The sequence below is a fragment of the Diabrotica undecimpunctata genome, chromosome 9, assembly GCF_040954645.1.
Source record: "Diabrotica undecimpunctata isolate CICGRU chromosome 9, icDiaUnde3, whole genome shotgun sequence".
NCBI lineage: Eukaryota > Metazoa > Arthropoda > Insecta > Coleoptera > Chrysomelidae > Diabrotica > Diabrotica undecimpunctata.
This window is the reverse complement of record NC_092811.1, coordinates 118,590,544-118,608,347: the sequence shown is the minus strand read 5'-3', so window position 1 is coordinate 118,608,347 and position 17,804 is coordinate 118,590,544. Positions and strand designations below refer to the sequence as shown.

The 17,804-nt window shown below is 34.5% G+C and overlaps 1 protein-coding gene across 2 annotated transcripts in view; it reads right to left on the bottom strand.

Moving 5' to 3' along the window:
* LOC140451068 (glycerol kinase 3-like) overlaps nucleotides 1-17,804 on the bottom strand; it is a 72,418-nt gene that overhangs the window by 38,522 nt on the left and 16,092 nt on the right. The window contains exon 2 of one of the 2 annotated variants that reach the window (XM_072544787.1): nucleotides 12,417-12,509. In XM_072544787.1, coding sequence (XP_072400888.1) covers nucleotides 12,417-12,509 — 93 coding nt within the window. Of the gene's footprint in view, nucleotides 1-12,416; nucleotides 12,513-17,804 lie in introns of both variants that reach the window. The other variant, XM_072544786.1, reaches the window with a different exon arrangement.

The following is a 17,804-nucleotide window of genomic DNA, read 5'->3' as shown; positions in this document are numbered from 1 at the left end:
GCGTAAGACACAATATCTTCAAAATTATTTACAGCTGCCCTAGAAGATATCTTTAAGTCAATAGACTGAGAAAATAAGGGAATCCCTATTAACGGAAGATACTTGAACCATCTTAGATACGCAGGTGATGTAGTACTAATAGCCGACACGTGGAATGCATTGAATACGATGATTGAAGAGCTACACACAGAATCCCTAAAAAAGGACTGAAAACGAATTTCAGCAAAACTAAACTAATGTCAAACAAAGATGACAAACCTATGATAAACATTCAAGGGAAAGAGATAGAACACGTAGATGAATATACATATCTGGGCCAAAATGTCAAGGTAAGCAAAGAAAATCAGACTACCGAAATAAGCAGACGTGTAAAAATGAGATGGACAGCATTCGGAAGACTCTCAGTGGCGCACCCCCCCCCCCCCGACCCTATTCTGACACTGTTACTTACACATTTTATGAACTCAAAATAGAGGTAACATCATAAAAAAAATTTTGGTGACCAACCAAAACCCCCCCAGAAGCAAATTCTAGGTGCGCTACTGAAGACTCTTATATGTACTTAAAAATAAAAATATACCTTAAAGACTGCGAACCAAAGTGTTTAATTCCTGTATCCTACCTGTACTTACATATGGAGCTCAAACCTGGACATTCACTAAAATAAACATGGAGAAGATCAGAAAAACTCAGAGAGTTATGGAACGACAGATGCTGGGTATCTCACTCAAATACCATAAAACCAATGAAGACAATCGTAATAGAACAAAAGTAAAAGATGCTGTCGAACAGGCAGCTAAACTGAAATGGAAATGGGCTGGGCACAACGAAAGTCTTAATAATGGCCGATGGAATAAAGAAATCGGGAATTGGCGGCCATATGAAGCCAAAAGACCACGATGAAGAACGCAAATGCGCTGGAGCAGCGATATTAAAAGAACTGCAGGACCAATGTGGAAACAAACGTCTCACAGACAACAGAGATGAATGGCTAGAATTAGGAGAGGCCTATATTCGGCAATCCGAATAGAAAGAAGGGCTTAAAAAAAAGAGCGACATATGCAGGGGCTTCGCCAAGTATGAAATCTTAGGATTTCTAATGTTGTTAGAGAAAACATTTTTGGAAGCATAGGACTGATAAAACAATACGAACGACTGAAATGACTGTGATGGCAGATCGTACGAACTGCAGATTGTATATTGTATAGCTGTAGGTATATACATTATATATGCTCCACTCTAATACCGCTATGTATAGTTGTTAAATCAGTTTCCTCATCTCCTACTCACTCTCTTTCATTCCATCTCTCTTTCACGCTCACATACTACGTGGAGTGTATTGATGCTGTTTTTTTCAAGATCTTTAGAAAACATTTAATCTTGGACTTTCATATCTTACTTTAGTTTCCATCACTGGCGAGACGTCCATGTAACCATTGTTACCATTGGTAACAGTTAAAAAAATCTCGCAAATAAAAATTTCATTTATATTTTTTACCAATAGAATAGCAATTCAATAAAAAGCCAACTAGACGCACGAAAATATTAGCGAATTTATGGGACTGGGTTGCAAGTTATGTTGTTACCACTTTTGTTTGTGGATACATTTGCTGGTCTATCGGCTATCGGTCGGAGCCGAATCGTGTCTGAAACTTTTGAAAGCGAGAAAGAGTGGGCGCGCTCGGGATATTAGTAGGCTTGTTATCAGTTTTTGTTTTGGTTACTTAGAGAGTTAGTACCTATTATACAGTGTGCGTGCAATTAAACATGGATGAGTGCCGCTGCGTAATCGATCAACTACTTGAAAAGTCATTATCCTTGTATAATTTTGAACAAAAAAAAGGAGATTATTGAAAATGGAAGACCAACACCTACTTTAAACAATTTAAAAAAGGAATCAAAAAAATCAGTTCGATATTTTAAATTTAATTGGTACAATGAAAATTCTTGGCTATGTGGTTGCAAGAAAAATAAACTGTATTGTTGGCAATGTCTTCTGTTTTCTACAGAAAAAAATGGGTTGACCAGCGGCGGTGTCCACGATTTAAATAGCTTTAGAGTTTTTAAAAGGAGACAAGAAGTTTCTCCGTTACATGTAAGATGTATAGCCAATTTGATCCAGTTTGGCAAAACAAGAATCGAAAGTTCTCTTAACCAAGCTCTTAAAGCACAGCTGTATCCGTGCAGTGATCAAGAAAAAAGAAAAGGAAGAAAGACAGCTGGACCAACGCTAAAGGTAAGAGTGAATGATGCTAAAAGGTGAAGCTAGAAAAGTGGGTCACACTGTATGAGTTAGAATGCGTGAATCAGACTGTGGGGAAGGAGGAAATGCCCATCTGGGAATGATGCCGAACTAGGAGCGATGAGTGTCTTCTACGCGCTACCTGGAACGAGACAGGGAGCCTCCTTGCTGATGAATAGAGTGTGAATGTGTATCAATGGAGAATGAATGAATAAAGGTAGTGCTTTGGAAGTGATGCCGGTCTTACAGCGGCCATTCCGCTTCCGGATCGCTGGATGACAGAGGAGGGTCTGGTTTAGCAGGTAGGCGTTTGGCGTAGACTCGGCGACGAGAGGGCATTTTAAAGTACCTCGGGAACTATCGCCGGGAGTACGAAAACTTAGTCAGGCGGCGTCCTGGACTGAGATGTCTTTTGAAGATTCCAGACCCCCCCTCTATAAAGACGAAAAAAAAAGGTCATTTGGATGGCGATAACTCTGACAATCGAGGCAATTACAAGGAATTGTGAACATTGATTGCCAAAAAAGATATCAAAAGTTTTGCCAACATCTAGAAATGTCAACTGTTTTTTCGGGAGTTTCAAGTGATGTACAAAACGATATTATTGAAGCCGTATCTACATTTATGATTGATGAAATTAAGTCAAAAATTACCGAAGCAAGTTTTGTAGCTGTTATATTGGATAAAAGCACTGCTTCAAACAAGTCACAAATTTCTGTGGTATTTAGATATCTTTGCCCCGAGGGTGATGTTTGTGGAACATTTTTGAATTATGATGAAAATTAAATTGATTGTGAGTAAGTCTCTTATTTTATTTCTTTTACCTATTTAATTAGGAGCAGATAGATGAAACTCAGTTTGGCTTCAGAGGAGGCATGGGTACAAGAGAGGCATTATTTGCGTTGACGGTACTCTTGCAGAAATGTCGGGAATATAACAAGAGTGCATATGTATGCTTCATAGACTTTAGGAAGGCCTTTGACCGAGTGCAGCATATGAAGTTAATAGATGAATTAAAAAACATCAATTTAGACAAAAAAGACATTGAGTTCATTAAGGCTATATACTGGAACCAGAAAGCAGTAGTAAAGGTGAACGATATAGAAACAAATAATATACCGATTGCGAGAGGGGTTAGGCAAGGATGCGTCTTGTCTCCGACGCTTTTCAACGTGTACTCACAGGTCATATTCAGAAAAGCCTTATGGGAAAGAAAAGAGGGAATAAGAATTGGTGGAGAAATCATAAACACCATGAGATTTGCAGATGACACGGTAATTATGGCTGAGAGTATAGAAGATCTACAAACTTTACTAGATGCAATAAATAGTGAATGCATTCAAATGGGACTTGACATCAACACAGATAAGACCACATTTATGATAGTATCAAGGAGTCCAATAAATAATGAACAACTAACTCTTGGTGGACAGCAAATAGAGAGAGTGACAAAATATAAATATCTGGGAGCTTACATCAACACAGAATTAGATCCAGACCAAGAGATCCGGGTACGAATAGAAATGGCAAGGGCAGCATTCTTAAAATTCAAACAATTGTTCTGTGACAAAAATCTGAATATTGCGCTGAGACTGAGGTTTGTTGAATGTTACGTCTGGTCGCAACTATTGTACGGGGTAGAAACATGGACACTAAAAGCGCAAATAGTTAAAAAGATTGAAGCCTTTGAACTTTGGATATACCGGAGAATGTTGAGAATCCCATGGACTGCCAGGGTCACCAATGAGGAAGTGCTGAGAAGAATGGGTCGAGACAAAAAATTGTTGAGAACGATAAAAGTACGCAAGACTGCATACCTTGGACACATACTAAGAAATAATAAATATAGCCTTCTGCAGGTCATCATGCAGGGTAGAGTCGATGGCAAAAAGGGAATAGGTAGAAAGAGGAAGTCATGGCTGCGAAATATTCGAGACTGGACAAACATGACTGTAGACGAATTATTCCACGTTGCAAAAGACAGAGAAGCTTTTAAAAATGTGGTCGCCAACCTCCGTTAATGGGGACGGCATAGGAAGAAGAAGACCTATTTAATTGCACAGACTTACGATGGTGCGGCTGTAATGAGTGGGCAACACAACGGCCTACAAAAACTTGTTAAAGATAAGTATCAAGATGCAATTTTTGCCCATTGTTATGCGCGTAGACTCAATTTGATTTTACAGCAATCGGTGGAACATATTAAAGAGTGCAAATTTTTTTTTAACGTTATCAGGTCTTGCTGCATTTTTTTCAAAATCGTCCAAAAGGGCTGCTGCTTTGGATAAATTAGTACAAAAACGTTTAACCAAATTTGCAGCAACAAGGTGGATTTATACTTGTAGACTTGTTTATTGTATTCGTTCAGAGCTTCTCGAACTATTTAAAGAAATGCATACTGACACAGCAACATGGGATGGAGAGACACGAATTAGTTCGAAAGGTTTTTTTGCAAGAATTTGATTTTAATTTCTTTTTAAGTTTATTTGAGGTTATTCTACCAAAATCAGAAGTTTTGTTTGATATTTTAAAGAAAAAAATGTATGACATTGGATTTTGTACGAGAAAATGGATTTCTCGAATTTTTGCAATTAGAGCGGAATAATTTTGAAAGTCTATGGTCAAAACAAGAAGATTTTGTAAATGATGATGTCTCCAAAAACAATAAGAGACAACGAATTACCAATATTACCGATGATAAAGAGACGTCTTATCGACGACTTTTTTTTTAATTTTTGACACAATGATTATTCAACTTAAAAATAGGTTTTCTGATTTAAAGAGTGTTTGGCACTATATGATTTTGACAATTTTAAAAATTATGCCAACAAATTCTCCGATAGCGCCTTTCATCAACTCTTAAAGCTATATGGACAAAAATTTGACACAGTAATGTTAAAACAGAATTGACAGTTCTTTATAATGATCCAGACTATATTTGTTCCCTCTTTAATGACATATTAGAGGTTACACAAAGAACGGTACTAGGCTCGGGCTTCAGTCTGGTAGAGGTATCTTGGTCGGGGCTCTTATTACAGCTCAAATATAAAGAATCAGTTAGAGAAGTACTGAAGATAAAGGGACGAGAAGTTAGAATATAAAGAGAAGAGAAGTTAGAAGATAAAGAGAAGGGATGTTAGAAGATAAGAGAAGGGAAATATTTGGGCACCACCCTATTTTTAGAGGAACAGGCAAACCTTAAGACATATAGAATAAGATAACAAGAAAGGTAAGGTACACTTAAGATAATCACGCGAGAATAAAGTAAACCGTGAGAGAAAATATATTATGATTGTGCGGTACACACTTAATATTTCGACACATATACACTGGTTATATGATAAAACAAATAGTAATATAAATTAATAACAATGTAATTAGGGCAGTCCACAAGGATGTGTAGAACGCTTAGTGGAGATTGGCAATAGTGACAGATTGGCTTAGATGTAGAATTCATTAGGTGACCATGTGTAAATCTGATTACGTATTGGTCACACCAGATTTACACATGGTCACCTAATGAATTCTACACCTAAGCCAATCTGTCACTATTGCCAATCTCCACTAAGCGTTCTACACATCCTTGTGGACTGCCCTCATTACAATAAACGACGCCAAGAACTGGGCCTGAAGGGCGACATCACAGATATATTATCGAACCAGAGTCAAGTCATCACAGCTATCCAGTTCCTGAAGCTAGAAAACTTACTAAATAATATATAACTATAGTATATTATAATATGTAATTGTAACTTATATATAATTGTATCCACGGTGCCTCGTGCTAATGGCCGAAGCTGTCACAAGCACGTTAAATTAAATAAAAAAAACAATGCCTGAAAGAGATACACCATGCACAAAAATATAAATTTATATCATAACAAAAAAATAAAAGGCAAATATTTGGTCAACAAAGTTATATTGAGGTATAGTAGTCAAAAAAATGCACTATAACAATAATTTTTTTGCACAGTTAAATGGCACGAGATAAGTGATTGAACAATTTATTATCGAATACAACAAAAAATATCTTTTTTGAAAAATATTTCTGAATAATGTAATATTCTCAACAATAGAAAAAAAAACAAGGAATATTATAATTGTCAATATTCGTAAAATAAGTTATTATTATGCCTTGAGAATACGTAAACATTTACTAAGTTTTTGATCGTGATCACCTCAAATCTACGCATAAGATTTATCATAAATATAACCTACATTAATATAAAACAAATGGTTCGTAACTTATACGTATATATTATACTGTAATTTTATACTGATAAATAGTTCGTTTCGAGTTAAAGTAAACATCCAAACGTAAGGTACACTGGACTGAAGAAGTCGTAAATCAACTTCTTACGATTTAGGTAGCGAAGATGAGCTTTAGTCAATAAAAATTGTCGGTACTGACAATACAACAGGCAACAGGTAGACACAGGTAGTGACGTTCGTTTATAGAACGCTCTCAATAAAAGCACTTGACACGTTGTCCTCGCAACAGGTACTTGGGACTGCAGGTACGGTATCGAATTACGATCTTCAATCCGTAATCTCTCAAATTTATTTAGCCAGACAAACGAGAAACAGCAGGTAATACAGGTAGCAATGAACAGTAGAGACAAATGAAGAGACGAAATAAAGCGACGAATGAAGAGACGGATGAACGTAGAGACGAATGATAAGGATAAATGTAGAGACGAATGATCGGCCAACAGAAGTGACTTCGTTTCTTCGAATTGGAAGACGTCTGTGTGACAAAAGAGAAAATAGTTAATATAGGAATCACTGTGTGAAGATATCTTATATAGATAAGGGTGAATTGAAAATACACTTACCGTCGTTTGATGGAGACAAACCGCTTGTCACAGGAACCAACTCGGAAATGAATTCGAATTCTGATCTTAGCCAAGCTAAGGATAAAAAAGAGTGGGAGTATTGGCTGAAGAGTGCCACGCGAAAATGATATTTAAAGGGCAAGGCTAGTGTGGTCATTTTTGTAATCTAACCACTCTCTCCTGATAGGAATTATAATTTCACCGAAAACCAACCCCTCTGCTTTTCTTAGAAGGTGGGCAGTTTATTTGACAATAGAAGCTGATCTCTTTGTTACTATGAGCGTTTCACGTTAAGAAAATAACATTAGGCTTATGGAGATCAGTGCTGCCAAAACTCTCAGGAATGCGGTTTACTAGATTGTCGATATATTTTTCAAATTTCCATTTTCAATTAACATTTAACTGTAAAGTCAGAATAACAACTGAAGAACAACAAAGCCTTATTATCATTATGTAGTCTCAGAGAACGACATAAAATCGCTGACATACGCACACCGTATTATTTTAAGTTGCAATTAGTAATTAGATATATGCATTCCAAGCAGTCCGTTTATTTGCTTTTAAATCTTTAATAGCCGACAAAGTGCATGATTTAACTAAGCAATATTTACTACTGATTTCTATGATTCATGGTATATGATATTCTTACCGAAAAACAAATAAACTGTCGTTACTATAATTAAAATAAGATAAAATAAAATTATCTTTTGTAAATACTATTTATTTAATTAAAATCATTCTCCCTACTTTTCATCTCTTGTTTCGAATGGGCACTTTTGGTCAATTACGTTAAAAAACGTTAATTTAATTCATGTCTGTGAAAACGAAAATACAAATTATACAACCCTGAATCGTGCTTGCGTTCATCGTGGCATCGCTGCGCTTCTATCGTCCATAAGAAATACATGGCCCTATCTCCGCAATGTTATTTTCTTAACGTGGAACGCTGTATAGGAAGGGTTCCTATTTAGCAAATGATAGATAAAAAGAGCAGAAAACATTTGGCGAAATATTTCATTGTTAAAAAAAGCGTGACAAATCGCTCGTTGGTTTTGGGTTAATTTTAAGGCTTTTAACAAAATATATAGACATAGGCGACGTGAAAGTAATTTCCTAAGGGGAATAATTTAAGAAATTTTAAACAGGCTTCATATTAAAAAAAAATGTACAACAATTGTATCAATATTTAAAGTCTTCGGAGCTTGATAATGCATTTCCGGAAGCTTTTAAATTGGCAAACCTATTTTTAAAAATTCCGGCTACAAGTGCATCTGTTAAAAGAAGTTTTTCAGCAATGAAACGGGTTAAAACATGCCAAAGAAATACCCAATTGCGAGATCGAATGTCGTCACTTTCTTTAATTTCCATTGAGAAACGCTTGTTAAATGGATTAATGACAAAACCCTCTTTCTTCGATTCTGTTATTAACATTTTTGCAAATAAAGGAAATCGCCGAATTGAATTAAAATATATCGCAAAAATTTTATATGTATGTATGTATGTAAAAATTGTCACTATTACTTTGACTTGTCTAAAACAAAACTATTTTTGTATATTGACTAAACGAATTCTATTCTATTCTATGCCATACGTAATGGCATCGAGAGACATTTCAAACGAACAAAAAATTTCGTTGATACCTCTCACACAGTTTGTTTTATTTAAATTTAAAGATTGGAACCGCTTAGTTAAAGACCTGTTATAAAAATTACTTTATAGTACTATAAAAAAATATTGCAAAAAATTAAAACAATAATTATAATGACCTAAATTTATAGCAACTGTAGATACTTTTTATGATCTGATACCAATTATACTGCGTCTCACGTTTTTCATTCAGTACGGGATAAATGGGAAAATAGAACAGTGTTCTCAATAGTTGTTGATGTAACTATAATAACTTGAATTTAATTTTATCTGCTGCATTATTTTGAAACCTGTTTTTTAAACTGCGGTTGGCTCATTTCGTAATTTCCAACCTTTATGACAACTACAAGGTCAAGCATAATGACTTTACAATTCGAATAATAGGTAATTAAAAAAAGTCTAGTAAACATCGCGAATGCTGATAAATCAACTTATATTTTTTATTTTACCTTCCTCTCACAATACTTATTCCTAGATGTTACCCTTTTTACTAAAATGTTTCAATAATAAAAGCAATATACACTGGGGCGCAAAATTAACCGGACACTCAGATTTTTTTTGTTGGTGTTTAGATCAAAACTTGTTTAATTTGTTTGAATTGTATTTTATACTTTATTAGCGATAACGTTTTTTTCTAGTTTGAACCTGTTTAGAGGTTTTGTGCGAACAACAACACTCTTACACATACGTTTTGTTATTAATGTGAAATAGTCGCTTAGTATTAATTTAATTTTATTGTGGTACTGTACCTGATTATAAGTTAAGCTGTATATTTTTGTACTGTCTCCTGTTTAAAACTTGCATTAAAAAAATTATGACACCAGAAGAAGTAGCACAAGCTGTTGCTTTACAGGGAGATGGGCGGAGCATTCATTACATCGCAAATGCTTTAGGAATTTCTCGAAGTACAGTGTTTGATGCAATACAAAGATTTCGGGAAACAGGACGAAGAACCACAAGTCAAGTTGAAGATCGCTTTCTTAAGGTCGGTACACATATACGAGCCAAACGGTATGCATACGGTATGCGAACGCTATATTCGTTAATGTGTACGGCAGAAAAAACCGCTTGCGTACTGTTTCATCGTGACTCGATCGTACATTTTCAGCACCAGTACTTGTTCAACGATTAAATGATGTCCATAGAAACACAGTTTCCGTTTATACCGTTCGAAGATACTTCGGCACCCTTTACACTTCACTCGCAAACATCTTAATTGGGGTGTTGACGATTGGAGGGCTGTGCTTTTCACGGATGAATCAAGATTTAACAGATACTCATCAGATGGGCGGCCTAGGTTATGGAGAAGAGCTGGTGAACTTTATCAGTAATGTTGTTTTACTCCGAGCGTTCAGTTTGGTGGAAGTGGTATAAAGATGTGGGCAGGTTTTTCCCTAGAGACTCATACAGAACTTATTACAATTCAATTTTAACGGTCAATGGTATATTCATCAATGTTTAAAAGATCATATAGTGCCATTTGCCCCATTTGTTGGAAAAAACTTTCGTCTGATGCAAGATAATGCTCGTCCATGAAGTTGGGATTCGTTTATTACCATGGCCCCAAAGAGTGCAGACTTAAATCCACTAGAGCATGCATGGGATATTATGGAACGACGTATTAGACGTAACCATGGTGAGTTTAAAACCATGAATGATTTGGAGCAAGCAGTTCGTGACGAATGGGAGTAAATTCCTCAAGCAGACTTTGCTACCTTAATCCGAAGTATGCCTGATTGAATAAGAGCCGTAACTAGTGCTCGTGGAGGTAATACACTCTACTAAATATCGTTTTCCATAAAAAATGTTTGTTTAAAAAAATAATTTTTGTTTCTTTGCAGATTTTCCAATTTTTCGAATTGTTTATTGTTTTTTCTGTGTAACATTCTTGAGTTGTAATAAATTGTACTTTTAAATTTTGTTTATTATTAAATACTCAATTGAGAACATCTTAAACTTTTTTAAACGCCAGTTTTTAAAAAAAATCTGAGTGTCCGGTTTCATTTATTTGAAAATAATATTTTAAATGAATTCGTTGGTACCTAAAAAAGAGCAATTACAAACTAACGTAGGTTTTGCAGATTTTGAAATTTTTCGAATTGTTTATTGTTTTTTCTGTGTAACATTCTTTAGTTGTAATAAATTGTACTTTTAAATTTTGTTTATTATTAAATACTCAATTAGGAACATCTTAAACTTTTTTAAACTCCAGTTTTTAGAAAAAATCTAAGTGTCCGGTTTCATTTATTTGAAAATATTATTTCAAATAAATTCGTTGGGAGCTAAAAAAGAGCAATTACAAACTAACGTAGGTTCGTTATTCTGATGGAAAAGCATCTTTTTCTTTAATAAATGGTGTCGTTAACATACTACCTGTCATCTGTTGCGGATGGAAGAACAGAGTCGCACCATTAAAGTAGGATTTATCCTACATGTTATACATCTCAGGTCGATTTGACTGTTTGAACGATAATCGCAACGTGTGTGCTTGTATAGTTCAACCAGTCATACGATGCAGTTAAGGCTTGGACACACTCATCATGCAGCCTTTCGATCCAACTACGATCATGCTGCCAGACGACTGTATGACAGGGGAATTGACTGTATCTTGTGAATGCCGCAGGCCACACCTGTCCATCGCGTGACCAATCCTACTCCCACTCGCCTCCGTTGTCGTCTCCGATCATACACTGAGACTGCCGACTATTCGTAGGCTGGAAATCTGCACGACAGGTGTGCCCAAGCCTTAAGTCGTAGGAAAGTATAGCGTGCTTAAAAATCTGTCATACAACTCGGTTGGATATACGACAATTTTGAACGTGTGTATGTATTTTGTGACCTTAGTGATACGATTTCAATGCAATGAGTATTGTAGCAAAGATAAAGCTGATTACATCTCTCAAATATGCAGAGAGATAGAGGAACATGGCTGTCGAAATGAACCGAGGTATTTATTTCAGAAGATCAAACTCCTTACCACTGAATTTAAATCTCAAACGTGGTCTGTAATAGATAAGGAAGGTAATCGAAAGACCGATACTGACGAAATATTGTAAACATGGCGAAACTACTGTGGCGAGCTATATAAAAATAACGAGGTACCAGCAGAACATCGATGATGCTGCCGTCTGACTACCCTAGAGAAAAAATCGATTTACCAAGAATTTATACGCCGTAGAAAAAAATGTTTCAAATAAAAAATATAGCTGAGATAATTTTAAATAAAAATGTTTATAAGCACTTTTTATGTAAAATGAACCGTTTTCTCGGAAACAACGCTTGAAGTTATGCGCGCGAAATCAATTTTAAATAAAATTTGTATCAACTTGACGGTAAAAACTCGATATCTTCTGATCCGAGTGTCCTATCGACAAAAATCAAAATGCGTTTCAAAGGTGAAGAATGCAGCTTTCCTAAGCAATTTTTGCATTTTTCCGCAAATTAAGTCAGTCTCTAGAAAGCTGTTAAATAAATAAACGTTGCGCGATTTTTGCACTTTTTACGATTCTCATGAGATCTATAAAATTTGTTACTTCCATTGACCAGTCGCTGTAGAATTTCCATGGTCAGGATGTTCCATGTTCTACAGACCAATCTTGAAATGACTTCAAGATTGACCTGTTGAGTCCTTAATAAACGATATTATTCAACGAATTCCCGCATTTAATTGTACTTATTTAAATTATAAATACCTATTGCATTGTGTAAGGGCTCCCCAGTGGTTTTATCCCAGACTATCGTCGTTTCCCTCTGGTTGGTAATACCTATAGTTACGATGTTTTCAGCTGCTGAAAAAAAAAAACAAACCATAGTTACTAATGCAATAATAATATAAGTAATCTACTATATAAAAATCTCTATTTCCCTATGTCATGCCATTACCACAAATAAAGAACTTACTTAATATAAATATACAGGAAGTTCGAAAAATATTTGAAAACCTGAAGAACAGAAAAGCAGCAGGTAAAGACGGGATACCAAATGAATTACTGAAATATTGTGGAGCAGATTCTGCACTGCATCATGTAGTGGGAAGAATTAAAAGATCGCTGGATAATAAAGAATCCACCCTAGGTATATTCATAGACATTGAGGGAGCGTTTGATAAAACCACATTCCCAACTATCACCCAACAGCTCAACGTCAGGAATGTTCCCCCGGCTATAAGCGAATGGATATTCAGTATGCTCTCTAATAGAGCAATAAGCATAAATGTAGAAGACGTTTCTGTTAGAGGCATGGTTACGAGGGGGTGCTCTGGAACATAGTTCTAAAGTAGAAACCCTCAATTTAGAAGAGTGATATCATAGTTTAAACGCGGAATATCCTCAAATTTAAATGTACACAGCGGCCCTCGAAAACTGCCTGTTTTCTCGATTGCAATTTGCGTTTCCTCATAAGAAATTACAGAATATATAAAGTAGTATATTTATTTGTGCTTCTCTATAGTAGACTTGACCAGAAGTTGTCGAACAGTGTAGCCAATTCTTGTTCACAAGTAGTAATTATGGTCATACAAAACCTGTATTCTTCCATGCAGCGATTATTACCGTCATAAAAATACAAAAAAACCTGATCTTTTCAATAATAAAAATTAAGCACAAAATTGTAATGAAATAAATTTTATTTATATGTTCCGTTTCGTTACATATTTAAATTTATAAAATAAAAATCGATATTTTAAAACAATATTTTTCAATCGTTTGGCAACTTTGGAATTAGCGACGGAACCCCGTTTCAATTCAGATCCACAGAAAGCCGTCAAACTAGTTTTTGTCGAGCGGGTGCACATCAACAATAGGATATTTACATTGGCGTATCTGAGAGTAGGGTATTTTATGCGATAAGTTTGTGTTATTGATAAAACGTGTTATTGATAATACGAGTGTTATAGTTTGTCGTTTTATAGTAAATGTTTAGTTATATTCTGTGATTATTTGGTTTGAGTTTTATTGGAGTTGGACGAAAAACCGAGTTGTTCCAAGAGAAGACTGCAAAATTCTGATGTTGATTCCAAAAATGAAATGCCGCAAAAGAGACGTCCGAAGAGAAGGTAATTATACGAAACGTTTATGAAGCAATTGTCGGCAGAAAAATGGAATTAAATGTTAGCCAAGCGGTCGACATTTGTAGCAGTTTAACAAAAGTATCCGTTAGCTGTATTTATCGTGTACTTAAAAATACATCGGAAAATAAAAAGCAAGAAAAAGGTAAAACTAGAGGTAGGAAAAGCATTGTTTTGGATGACGAGACAAGGAATATTATACGTCGAAAAATTCATTCATTTTATTTTCGGAATGAAATTCCAACACTGAAAAATATTTCTCAAGAGCTCGAAAACGATGACTCCTTACCCAAGATATCTCGTAGAGTCTTAACCAGGACCATGCGTGAAATGAACTTTCGATATGTAAAACTCAACAGAAAAAGTATGCTATTAGAAAAAAATAAAATTATTGTGCGGAGAAGAAAATATTTAGAAAAAATACGCAAAATTCGCAGCACTGGACGCAAAATATGTTATTTGGATGAAACCTGGATTAACCAAGGTTGGAAAAGGTCATACAGTTGGAAAAGTTTGGCAAGATTTAAATGTCAAAAGTAAACGCGAAGCATTTATAGAAGGCTATATACAGGATTAAAAGCTCCATCAGGAAAGGGACGGCGTTTAATCGTCACCCATATAGTTGAAAAAAACAGGTGATTATTAAAGAAATTGAAAGGGAGGATTCAAGAATGGCTTACAGAAAAGGGGATTGCATACGAAGAATCAATGCTCAAAATTTAGCTCCTTGACATTGCACGGTTAAGGAAAATTGAATATCTTAAATATGCTGTAGATGAAACTGCAAAAGATTATGGTGTCAAAGTTCTGCGTCTACCACCTTATCATTGCGAACTTAATCCCATTGAACTTATCTGGGAGCAAGTGAAAGGAGATGTAGCACGCAATAACAAAACGTTCAAATTAAACGAAATTAAGAAACTTTTGATTCAAGCAATCCTCCATGTAACTCCAGCGAAATGGGCTAAATGTATAGGCCACATAATTAAAGAAGAACATCGTATGTGGGAACTTGACACTCATATCAAAGTTTTACGAGAGCCAATTATAATTACACCAGGTGGTGAAGATAATGACAGCGATAGCAGCACTGCATCTTCAGGTTTAGACAGCGAATAATATTTTCTAATAGTTTAATAAGAACATCAGCATAAAAAAAACCAAAAACAAAAAAAAAACGAGAAGAACATAGTAAGTGTGTATAGTGTTTGTGTTTAAACACATCAAACATTATTTTTATTTTGTTTTTATAGAATTTTATTTTGTTTTATAGGATTTTATTTTGTTTTGTTTTATACTGTTTAAGTGTTTTGTTCATTTTATTTAATAAGACAATATGGCTCTTGGCGAACACCCATTTAAAAAAAGTATCGCGCCACAAGACATACCTCTGGGGTGGTGTGGAAACTGTCTTAAAATTTGTTTTAAAAAAATTTCATTGTGTAACTGTTTAAGGACGGGTCACGTCAAAAGACGTTTTAGCGTAACTTCCGCGACAGCCGGTTGGCATCAGTAAACTTTCTGCAAAATTACTTCTTTTTTATAGCTTTTTGTTTGTGGCATTCTGTATTTTTAGGGGAATGTAGGGAATGAGCCACAAAATATTTATTCATATGTTTATTTATTGACGTTTCGATCTCTATATCCAGAGACCGTTTTCAATTATACAAATGATAGTACTATTTATTTTCTATGGCTTTTCGCTTGTCGTTCTGTATTTTTAGAAATGATATTGGGAATAAGCCACAATATATTTATTCAAATGTTTAATTTACGGACGTTTCGATCTCTATAAAGAGACCGTTTTCAAACATACAAATGACAGATATATTTATTTTTCTATAGCTGCTTGTTTGTGGCATTCTGTATTTTTAGGGAGAAGGTTGGACATAAGCCACAATATATCTATTTACGTGTTTAATACATTGACGTTTCGATCTCTATTCCGTTTTTAAAGATAGAAAAAAAAAGAAAATAAACAATATAAGAATATAAAAATATATAATAATAAACAAATAAAATAAATATAACTACCATTTATATCTTTGAAAGCGGTCTTTGTATATAGAGATCGAAACGTAAGTAAAAACTTGTAAATAAATATATTGTGGCCTATTTCGAACATTAATATTTGAAAAATAAAATATAATTAACGTTAAAATAAAAGTAAGTGTACGTCACTGGATTTCCAAACAGCTTTCCACATTTCTGGGCCTTTAAACGATGACTCACTCTCTCAAATAGTGAAATTATACCATAGATACCCTGGTTGACCAACTCAGCAGCAACGGTTTCTACACAATAGCCTATGCAGACGATATTGCTGTCCTGCAAAGCGGTAAGTTTGAGAACAAACTATGTGAGAGATCACAAGTTGCTCTCTGACTAACAGAAACATGGTGCAAGGAACACTCACTATCTATAAATCCTAAGAAAACAGAGATGGTCCTCTTTACCAGGAAAAGAAGAATCACGGGCATAATACCCCCAAGAATTCTGAACTACAGTCTAAATTTTTCTGACGAGGTGAAGTACCTTGGTATTACCCTTGACAGGAAGTTAACATGGAACTAACACTTAGATGGTAGAGCTAAAAGAGCATATATTGCCTATGAGCAGTGTCGACGAACGGTCGGACGCACCTGGGGCCTCACAGTCATTAACCTCACAGCCATATTCTTCCATTTTTTGTAATGTTTTATATTTATAATTTGTACTTCTGACTTGCTATAAACCTTGTTGTAACTTATAGTCAAATAAACTATATATGTATCTATCACAAGAAGAAAAACAATAGTTAGTATGTAAGTAATAAATATGTATGTTTTTTTTTTGGAAGTCACTGTCCAGACATAAAAATTATAAATATCTTTATGATTGTATATTTAAAAAAATTAATGATACTTTATCAGCAAAAAATAGTTTTCCTTTCAATGAGCTCACAAGGTCGCTCTAGTATGACATTGTATCTTAGTTTCGCGATATCAAAACTAAAATGCACTATCATAATGCTCGTGTGCTAATAATAATTTAAGAATTCTAGATAAAAATGAATATAATCCAAATATAATAAACACTTTAGCATGATTTATGGACCAATTTTATTGTCAATAAAATATGAAATTGTTGATAAGAGTCTCATTATACGATATAATAAATTATTATTATTATTGCGGATTAAAAAATACCTCACGATTGTCGTAAAAGTGTTAATCTTCAGTGCTAATAAAATTCTCATAATTAAAAACAACCAAAATCACGAGTGATAAGGAGTTTTTGTTCAAGATTTTTATCTATACACGAAAAAAACAATATGAAACATACTACAAAGGTTAAGCACTTTTTTCCTTTACAAAATTGTATAGATTTCATAATAACTATGAAATCAAATTCTTTAACATAACCTTTCAGAACGGTTTCCAAGATTAGATTACAAAAATTAGACAACTTAAAGGAAGCTACTGGCCAAAGTCGTAGATGATAAGGACAAAAATCTGCATAGGTAGAAAAAGTCCACTAGAGTTGTTTTCCAATCAACAAGAAAGATAAAAAACAATTCAAAGCACAACAGGCCTTTAAATTAAGGACTTAGGTTAGAATTGCGATTAAATGACACAAAACTAATAAGGATGCGGCCAGTACTAGTTTAATCATGTTATTTTTAAAGTTCTCGAAGACGACCAAATTAAATATGTTACCGAACTATCGAAAAATATACAGTGGGTTGCAAAATTATGGAATACCTCATTTGAAGGGTTACCCAATTCTTTATTCATAGATACAGTGTGACTCATTTAGATTGGAAACACCTCTGTAAAATTTGAAGTTGTTAACCGATTTTAACCAACTTTTTTTTTAATGTCATGTAATAAAAGGTCTATTGCGGGACAAAATATGAAATATTTAGTTAAATTTTCACGGCAGTCTACGATACTTTTTCTTCGTCGAAAATGGAGAATTTTTATAAGCGATTTTTTTATTAAAAAAATTTCTACGCCACTGGATTTAGAGTGGC